The sequence below is a fragment of the Megalopta genalis genome, chromosome 8, assembly GCF_051020955.1.
Source record: "Megalopta genalis isolate 19385.01 chromosome 8, iyMegGena1_principal, whole genome shotgun sequence".
Taxonomy (NCBI): domain Eukaryota; kingdom Metazoa; phylum Arthropoda; class Insecta; order Hymenoptera; family Halictidae; genus Megalopta; species Megalopta genalis.
The window spans coordinates 9,424,522-9,434,996 of NC_135020.1; the positions used below are offsets into that span (position 1 = coordinate 9,424,522).

The window sequence follows — 10,475 nt, forward strand, 5'->3', positions numbered from 1 at the left end:
TAAGGTTAACAACATCGGACGTATCGTGATCAACGGCTATCTCTCGCGTAGCCGACGAGGGAGAAATTCAACGTTACGGAAAGAATGACAATTCGAGATTGTTTCCTTTTTTTCTTCTCCCGTTTATAATACGAACGATTTTTTCGAGTCGCCATTGTTAGAGCGCGGACGGCAAGGCGAAAAGTCGAGGACGAATTTCTTTTCATCAAGGACGAAGTCAGAAGGTGTGTGTGTGTGTGTTTGTGTGTGTGTATAAATATTACTTAATGGTCGTAAAGAGAAACGAAAGAATTTCTTCTGGCTCTTTGTTTCTGGCAATGGCGCGAGGGGTGGGGGAAGGGACGGTGGTATGAGGCTGGCTCGGTTTATGGACATAAATTAGAACCACCTGTGTCTATCGCTCAATCGGTTAATCGTTAACGAAACAAAAAAAAAAGAAAAGAATCAATACACAATTGTTTATCGCATCCTTTTCAACGTTCGCGATTGCACCGATCAACAGATTCGCCGCGAATCAGAAACGCGAGAAAATTACACTTTTAATTTTTAGTCTGATTAATTTGCAAACGATTTATAGTCGCCACGTTTCAATTATAACGTACGTTGCACAACAACGTGGTCCACAGCGAATTTGTTAATTTCATTGAATCCGACAAAAACAAATGGAAAAGTAAACGGAAAATATAACATATACATAAAGTAAATGTTGATTTGCATTTTTTATTCTGTTAGTTCCTAAATAGTGGTAAGTAAAAGAAGAGAAAGTCGGAAAAATAAATCGATAAACAAGGATCTCTGTTGATTAGAATCGTAGACACAGGCAACAATATAGAGTAACTATAATACGGTATGAATATAATAATAGCGACAACTAATCAATCAATTGATAGTCAATGAACGATCGATAAATTCTCTTTAGGTACTCGTCATATGGATACCGCGACGAAGCTTATACAGCAGTATCGCGATAATTAATGTATAATTTAATATTGTTGACAATAATAATAATAATAGATAATAATAGATAATAAAGGTAATAAGACTAATTAGCGCTAATAACAAATTTGATTAGAGACGGTTCCACGTTAATCGTTAATATCGACTTTAAATATAATGATCGATCGACAATCAATTTAAATATTTTTCCACGATACACCAAACGCGTCGTGCATGATTTCACATTTACCAAAATACGCACGCACGTGTAGTAAAATTCGCAAGGATATTGGTTGCACGTAAACAACCGCATACAAACATGCCGATTTATGGTCTATTTCTCTGTTTACCTTATTTCTACAACCGTTCTGTTTTCTCTCACACAGAACGGAGCGACAAAGAAAGGAACGAACAGACAGTAAAAAACGAGTAACAATGCATGGTTCCCAAGTGATCTACGCTCGCGTCGCTAATTTCTATTTTTCAATGCGTTGCTCTTCATATTTACACAAATTGCGAATCAAACTCAATACTTCTACCATAATATAATATATTATATTATATATAGATATATATTACAATATATATCTAATATAATATATATATATATATATATAGGTATATATTATAATATATATCTAATATAATATATTTCTATTATAATATATACGTATATAAGAAAATAAGCTGCTGTCTGCTCGAATTTTAATAAACGCGCGGTCCAATGATCGTGAACAACCGATTTACGTTTGCTTGTAAAGAGTTAACATTTTAAGTATAAACAGACTTTCACATTCACAACTGACAAGGAACGTTCCAGGCACACGCCACTTGGGAACCAAGCCGTACACACGTACGAAGCGATCGGTCAGAATGTGGCCGCGTATGTTACGCGGGAAATACGCGTCCACTTCTGATTGCACTCAGACTCAATCGATTGGTTCGGATTTTCACATAAATAGCTGCGTCGGATCTTACGAAACGAGATCGGTTAATATATATTTAAGCAATGAGAAATATCAAAGTAAAAAGTATAACTGCTGGTCTCGATCAATACGAATCGTTCAAGTAGATATACCATACATATAAATAGATATATGCATAAATAAACAACAACTAAAATAGTACACTAAATAAGTCTAATATCGAATACAGCAAAAAGACTGTACCGATACCGATACAATCAATAAGAAGCTGCCAAATTCAATGGAAATTGAATTCAAACCTGGTTAGGCCAAGTTACGTTTCAATGATAACACACAGTGCTCCCTTTTCTCGAATAATAATGAACACAGTATCGCGATGGGTTAATAAAAAAGGGGGTCCTCTCGTATTAAAAAATACCGCAAACTATAAAAAAATTGGACCGGACAAATGGACGACCCTCCCCACCCTCCCCGAACAAAAAAATACGGGTTTACAATATAACGTAGTCGACAACGAAGCAACAGTTTTCTTTCGCTTTGCAGAGTTGTGAACGGTATTGTTTGCTGGACATGCTCTACTACTCGGAGAATGGGTCCCTAAGAATTCTGTTATTCTCGCTACTCTTTACGTTTCTTTTTTTTTTCTCTATTCTTTGACTCTAAACATTTACGATGTATTTCATTCTACTTTGATTATAAACGCTACTTGTCGCGCACAATAATATTGTCTCTATGGTATGCAATGTAAAATTCTAGTTTTCCTTGTCCGTCTACTTAAAAAACAGTATACGTTCATTTTTCTTCTGTCTCTTTCTTTTCTTTTTTTGTTGTTGTCATGCACCCCCGTTAATACGAAAGAACTTGCACCTGTCTTCATGTATTCATTTGAGTCACACATAACGTCCAGCAAGGTGAAGAGAAGCGTACTGTGTTTTAAATTAAGGTCCATTCGTGTTTACAGTGCTTCCTCTTTGGCGTCGCGTTTCGACACCCTCTAAGGCCACCCTAAACGTTCAAGAATTTCATCCAATGAAATCGAACAATAATGTTTCAAAAACAACCACCGTGCGGTTACGTTATATAAATTGAAAATTGAGCCGCGCAATGGTGCAGTGTGCTACAAAATATTCGGCGAGAATCTTAAGAGAACGAAATTTACATTTTTGTGGATCTTTTTAGAAACGTTCAATGTACCTTTCGAAGCAAGAATAGTCAACTCGTAGCCTTTGGCACCACACCGTAAATCATATACTTAGTGATTATAAAACTAGAAAGAACACGATAAGATAATAGAAAACTTAATATGTTCAGGACGGAACTAACAACCTAATTTTGGCCACAAGGTGAGCGAAGTCGTAAATAATGTAATGTTAACATCATTTGAGAATCGACTTTGACTATCTGTGTCACATACTTCTTTAAACAAACTCATTCGTTTCGCAACTATGATTCAGTATTTCCTGCGTAGCGTCGCACTTTCCTCTGGTCCCGAATGTTTCGCTGTGTCTCTCGAGATGCACGACCCTACGAGGGGAATACTTTTATTGCAGAAAGATCCTTGAACCGATCATAACGCTGGAGGAGTACGATACGATTAAGCATTAATTATTAGCTTGTGTCAACTAAGAATGGTATCCGAAGAGAAACGGCGGAAGTTATCTGTGACTCAATCTAACAGGTATTATAACCATACGAATCATTCATGCATGAATATTCTTCAAAGTGGTTATAAACTGATAGATAACATTAAACTGGGTTAAATGTGTGTAAGTCCAATTAAAAACATACATATATGTATAGTCGACTAAAATAAAATACACAAACACATGTACAATTAATGTTATCTTTCTTAAAAACAAAAGCGAATAAAGTTTAAAATGTGATTTCGTCAAAGGTCGAAATATCTTTGCACGATTCACTCTTGTGCACGAGTCGTCCAAGCACAAAACGTTCCGCAGAATTCTGTGCTAGTCGCGCGAAAACAAAAGCGATAGAAATTCGTTCTATGCTTGTCATCAGACATCTCTACTAACAACATTGGTAACAGAAGGCAGAGCTTCCTACAAAACTCCCTACGATATGGAGCAACATCGGTGCAAGAAAATGTGAACATTTTGAAGCTTCCCAAACGTTCTGCTCCGCGTCCCTTCAATTCATTAGAAAAGTTATTCCTTACAAACGAGGAGAACAGATTTTGCTTTTCTTCCTATTAACCCCAGCACTCGAAGGGGAAGGAGAGGAAGTGAAATGTGCCACTGTTTTTGAATCTTACTGTCAGAGCATAATTAAACCGGTGATATTGTATCGGCGAAGATTATGCACCCTCCCTTCTCCTCTTTCCTCCTTCTCTAGTACAAAACGTGAAAGATTTTACTTTCGTGGTTCTAGAGTTAAACGGTCCTCGATCTGCCGAAATTTTGCAAAAATATTCTCATGACGTACTACAAAAACGGTTTTGTACAATCTCTAGTCTTTCTATGCGCCTATGCGAGTGGTGTGTGAAATATTCGAAAGTAGAGTAAATGCTAAACTGTCATTTCCTTATCATCGGAAAGCAAGTCCGGGAAGCGCGCAGCTAATCGGTTTTCAATGGCTATGCGGTTCGTCAACGAGCTGTAAAAAAATTAAAACGTTCAAAATCCTCGTTTTCCTCAGAATATTTTGCTCCACATCTTCATCATTTTCTAGAAGAACTCTCTGCCTAAATGAGGACGGTTCGTCTGTTGCGACAATCGCGGTCTACCTCGTCCGTTCGCGCTGGTTGCATGCCGCCGGGTGTTCCGCAACTCCCGATCCACCTCCAGCTCCTCCAATTTCATCGTTAGTCCAAGCTTCTGCTGCACCGCAAGCCGTAGAAGCTGATTCAACGTTTTCCTGTCGTCTTCGGCAACCGCCAATTGCCGTTGAAGCTCTTCCACCTGCGTCACGTATTCTTCGCAGCGAGCGGCGAACATCGCACGCAAACCTGAAGAGTGTGGTTAGCAGGTATTAACACCAAATACAAGGAGGATGGATAAGCATGAAGCATGATCTGAAGCGTAATGATCCTCAGATTAGGATTACCCAATTTTAAATTAAAAAATACACGCCGTTCCAGTAAAAATATCACTAAGATTTTGTGTATTTTTACCATTCCTATCATTATTCAATTAACAGTGTCGAACTTTTAAATATTGAACACACCATGAGCATCCATCTATTAATATTACATTAATGGCACGTGGTTTGTCATAATCATTAGATAATGATATAGTACTGTTAAGAAAACGTTTCCATAGTCATCTTGAACGTTAAAGGTACGTTAAAGAAGTTAATTCGCGTTAAACAAGTGACTTTTAATTCACAATAAAAAATATTTATGCTATATTTTGAGAAAGTATATTATACAACATCCCCCAAAAGTCCTGAAATGATTGATTATTTCAGAAGTACATATAGCATTTCGGAAAAAAATGTTTTAGATGAAAGTGTTGAGGTATTGAACATTCTATTGCACTTTCATAACCCTTTGAGCATGCTTTCAAAGCTTACAACTCAGACAATTTTCATCGTTGTTTAACTAGTGTTGCAGAAAAGTTGCGGATTACTATGACCATTAAATAGAATGTTTAATACCTCCCACACTTTTATATGTAAAACATTTTTTTTTCCAAACTGCTCCCTTTTTGAAATAATCGACCGTTCCAGAACTGTTAGAGGACCGTGTATGTATACATATACATACAGTATTGCATATATACATATAGTATTGCTACAAAACGGAACAATATTGTTGATGGCAAACTCCCAATGCAAGAGCAAAGTCAATTGTGGCACAACTTGTTATGAGCAGCAACATATACATAAATGCTAGTAACAATGATTATTTTCACATTAGTATATTAGCGCGATAATGTTAGTAGAACAAAATAGAAAAAAGAGAATAAATTAACTGGACTAGATAGAGATCAATATAAACTAAATATCTTAAATAATAGTTGCAAATAATACAGATTACTAACACTACTATAAAAACGTCTGTATTGGTTGCTCGCCGTCGACAGCTTATTTTCTGTTTACGGACAAGGATCGTACGAGCTTGAAGGTCCAGTGGACAGTTCTTTATGCGAGGCGCTAATCCACATGGACTTTTTTATGAAGTTGATCTGAATCAAGAACGCGAGGTTGCGAAGAAGGCCGGCTGTTACGCTGAAATGCAGATTTCTTGCCGCCTCGCATATGCAACTGTGCACGAGACCTTTATTGTTAATGGAGCACATTTTATTTCTTAAACGGAACAAATTGTTCAGAATATCGTCCTTCATAACATATTTCAAAGTCATCGAAATCGGCGAGGAACCAGTGCATCGAGAACTTCATCGTGCCTTCTGAAAATACTCACTTGAGAATGTTGCTGCATTTTCCTTTAACATTCTAAGCTCATTTCTCAATTTCAACATGGTCTCGTTAACGATACTCTTCTCATTTTCATATTTGCTCTTCAAGTTCGTGAGGGCACCTTCCGCAGTATTTTTGTTTGATTTTAGTACTGTTCTCAAAGTTGCGATTTGTTCGCGTTTAGCTGATAGCAGAGCCTTCAATCTAATCACTTGTTCTTGTAGATCTGCTACTTCTGCTTTGTTCTCATTTACTGATCCTACAATGCATAAAAAAGGAAACATATATAATTATCTATCTAGTACAGGAGTGGAGGAAAAATGAGTAAGTAAGTGAACTTACCTTCGCACACATTACAAACATTCGACTGTATTCCCTTGACTTTGGATAGCTCAATGGTATGTTCCACAGCACTCCTGAGGTGTTTAATTTGATCCATAGCAGTTTCTATATGTTTTGCTATTTCTTTAGCTTTACTCAAGCTTTCTAAATCCTTAATTTGAATATCAGTTTTAAACGAAGTTCTACACCATTCTATCTTCTCGTTCTCTTCTTCCTTATCGGGAACGATCTTTTCGTGATCAAGAACCACGCGCGATGGAGTTTCTCCATTGACCGTACAGACGTGATGATAAAGTTGAGCAAGCTCGTCAGAAATATTCTGTAAATCGTTCTGCGCAAAGTCAAGGAAACCTCCGGCTTCCACTGCAAGTTTTGATAGGGTAGAAATATCAGATTCAAGTTGCATGCTTCTTTGTTCTGTATCTAAAAGCTGAAATACAATAAATATTGATATTTACATTGACGATATACATTTACCTCCTTGCCGTTTTTGTAATCTGTTACATTCTTTTTTTGATACTGTACGTATATCAGCTTTGAAACTTTGATTATAAGAAATAGATTTTGTAGTTCAGGAAGACAATGCTTGACAGTTGAAGTAATTTTGCAAGACTGTACAAGATGATATACAGAATATCTGCTTGAACATCGTGCGAACAGGCTCTGTGAGTCTGACTCATGCTACGTTAGATGCAAGTGAAACAAATAGAAGGATAGTATTGATTGATTTCTTACTCCTAAGCACATTCTATTTTAAAGCCACAGTGCATAGCAATTGAGATCCGTACGTTTGTTTGAGCACTTGATAGAAAAACATTCATGTGGACACTAATCATGTCAACCCATTTGTGAAAACAATACTATACGCTGGGGTACGTAGAGTACACATGTATTTTCACAAAGGAGTCTACGCTTTGAGAAATCATGGTTGCCCGTCAATAGCTGTAGCAACATGTATAGTTATGAATATAAAGATATCAAAAAGCAATACAAGATGGGTTGTTAGAACATTAGAAAGCAATCTGTACGGATCATTAAAGGAGCCAAAGACAAATTGTTATTAAATAATTGGTAAATACGTCAAGGGGATCACACGCTCCAACCTTTTCTCGAAGGCTCTTCTCTGACTCGGGGATCTGAAATGCCATAATTTCTATTCAAAGTCTAAATTTTGAATGTTAATTGTCATTGTGCCAGAGTCAGTTTATTTTACTCTCGATACTTTCATGTACTAACTTATTGTCAGTGGAAATTTTATAAGTTAACAACTTATATCTGTGTTCTTCGTATTTGCTGCTACATCACTGTTTATTTGTATAAAATGAACAATTTTATATGAAAGTAAAAAGGTGTCATATACCTTATTCCTAAGATTCGTTAATTCCGTCCGTAACTGTTGTGTCGAATCAGATATAGTTAAACCATTTTCCAATTCAGCTAAATCTTTTTGAAGTTGATTCACTTCTCGTGCAGACATAGTACTCCATTGATGATATTGCATTATCGCCTAGACAGCAGAAATTAGCTAATGTTAGGTTTAATAGTTATATTAAATTGCCATTGTACTGTAATGTAATATTCATACCTGATTTAATTTATCCAATGTTGCTTCTTCAGTTTGTTTTTCGGGCAATTGTGAGTGAAGGTGATGCAATGATTGTACATGAGCTGCTAATTGTAGTATGCGCGCAACAAAGGATTGCAATTCATTCTGACTTTTTTCAACTGCATATTGTGATTCCCTTAAATTTTGTGTGAGATGAGCCTTCTCAGACTCGGCTAGTTCTAACTGTTTTTCTAATTTTTTTAATTCATTCAAATGAATTTCAGAGAACAAATCAACTTGTTTGTCAGTAGCCGAAGTACCTGGTTCTTGAGTTTTTAGGTCTGCCTCAATTCTACGTAATGCTGGAGAATCATCTTCTCCATCACTACATATTGTTTGATCTTCGGTGATTCCTCTAATTGAAAGTGCAAGATTACTAAGATTATAAATGGACTCACTATTAATTCTTTGATCAAGTTCTTTCTTAAGCGCATATTTTGCTTCGCGTTCAGCTTGTAAAGATTCAAGCGCTTCTTCCATCTGCTTTTCAGCAATTTTTTTTAAATTTGTTAATTCTTCAACTTGACTATTTAGAAATTCCACTTCTTCTGTTAATCTTCTTATTTCATGTTTGGCACCTTCGAATTCTACCTGACTGGATCGTAGTCCAGATACTTGCTTTTGTAATGAGATATTTTCATCTTCCAATTCCGAATAATCTTGGAGTAGTCGAGCTTCGCGAAATCTACATTCGCGTAGCATAGTACGTAAAGACTTTCTCTCTGTTTCTGCCTGTTGACAGTCTTTGCCAACTTCTTCTCGTTCTTGTAATGCATGATCACGTTCAGATTGGACTCGTTCTAATTCGTGACGTAACTAGAAATAATAATGTCAACTAAGAAATATATGAATTTGAAAAGATTATTAGTTTTATAAATCCATTTAAAAGAAATTATGGTAATTATGTATAATTTGTTGCACCTCAAAGATTTTGATAAAATTTAAATTCGTTATTAAACTCAACATTCTGAGATATCATTCTGAGAAATAATTCTATCACTCATACACCGATGACACAGAAGTCAACGTGTTAAAAGTGTTGCCTACGATGAACTTGTAGAAACAGTAAACAAATAGTAGCTTTAGTTTTTTGCGAATACTTTGAAAACACTAAGGACCAAGCGGCAGTAACATACATAGGGAAAAATTCAAAATCTTTATCCTAATAACATATTCAAAAATTATTAACATCAATGAGATGTACCTTTCATGCATAATTATCCAAATTACTTACCTGCTTTGTTTCACTTTCTAATTCAATAATTTCTGATTGAAGAGATGTTTCTCTCGCAGCACTTTCATTAAGAAGACTCTCCTCTTGCTCTATTCCACTCTTTGTAGTAAGTTTCGTAGTTGTTTGAAACTTAGCTAAAGCCTATCGAAGGGAAGATATCAAAAGAATATTAATTAAAACAATAAATATTTCTCGCGAACGTCAATGGAAACGTTAAAATAGTTATGCTTATCATCGAATTATTCGAATGAAATGTAATTAACATATCGTAAACATATTTTAATATGCAAAGACTGTTGAAATGTCAAAAGTTTGTGAACAGCGTCGCATTTGAGAAGAGAGACCGCGGTAAATTAAGGAAAAACATATTGAAATCTATTGAAATACATGAAAGAACCTGAGCTAACCTCTTGCGTGATTTCCAATTCGTGTTTCGTGTTTTCGTAGAGGGCCTCGAGATCGTTGCATCTTTGTTGCAAAGCAGATTTTTCCTCAAGCAACGCTAGACCATATTGAGCCGATTGTATTTTTTCTGTCGATGCTAAATCTAATTCACGTGAGAGCCTCTCGATCTCGGTCCGGAGGTCTTCTATCGTGACACTGTCTGTCGTGGCCATTGCTGTAGGCACCGTTTAAGATCGCTTTACTCCTTTCCCCGTCGAATACTTCCTCGTCGTTACCGTAAATATATCGGAACATCGGCGACCGTGATATATTTTAAATGCAATAGCATTATGCGAGAACTTTGAACACTGTTTCCTTTGCGTGCCTACTTTCCAAAGCCTCACATCTTCTGAGAATTCACGACCATTCACGACCATTTGACAGACGTGAGATTAAGGGGAGAGGGCACGGGGAAAATCACACGGACCGGATGGATACATGTTCCTTTACGTGTTTCGCTGGTTTCACGTTCCTCTTGTCCCGTTCCACGATTCCGCTGTTTCATTTTGTCGTGATAAGCACGTAAACGTAACACTAACGTGCATTTTATCGTACGAATGATAACAAACATATTTTGTACCGAATAAATTAATATTACCGCAGAAATTCT

General features: G+C 36.4%; 1 protein-coding gene across 3 annotated transcripts; it reads right to left on the reverse strand.

Annotated features, from left to right (window-relative positions):
• Positions 1–700: 700 nt before the first annotated feature.
• On the reverse strand, positions 701–10,305 carry BicD (Microtubule-associated protein Bicaudal D). 3 transcript variants are annotated; one of them, XM_033483287.2, is made up of 8 exons: positions 9,829–10,305; positions 9,422–9,562; positions 8,167–9,003; positions 7,942–8,088; positions 7,685–7,717; positions 6,582–7,011; positions 6,244–6,498; positions 701–4,827 (listed from the first exon to the last, which is right to left on the reverse strand). In XM_033483287.2, the coding sequence occupies exons 1-8, from the start codon at positions 10,036–10,038 to the stop codon at positions 4,547–4,549; spliced, it is 2,334 nt and encodes a 777-aa protein (XP_033339178.1). In that variant the 5' UTR covers positions 10,039–10,305; the 3' UTR covers positions 701–4,546. The 3 variants fall into 3 exon arrangements, with proteins under 3 accessions (XP_033339178.1, XP_033339177.1, XP_033339179.1); XM_033483286.2 differs by having other exon boundaries at positions 7,661–7,717; XM_033483288.2 differs by lacking the exon at positions 7,685–7,717 and having other exon boundaries at positions 9,829–10,303.
• Between the last annotated feature and the right edge of the window lie 170 nt (positions 10,306–10,475).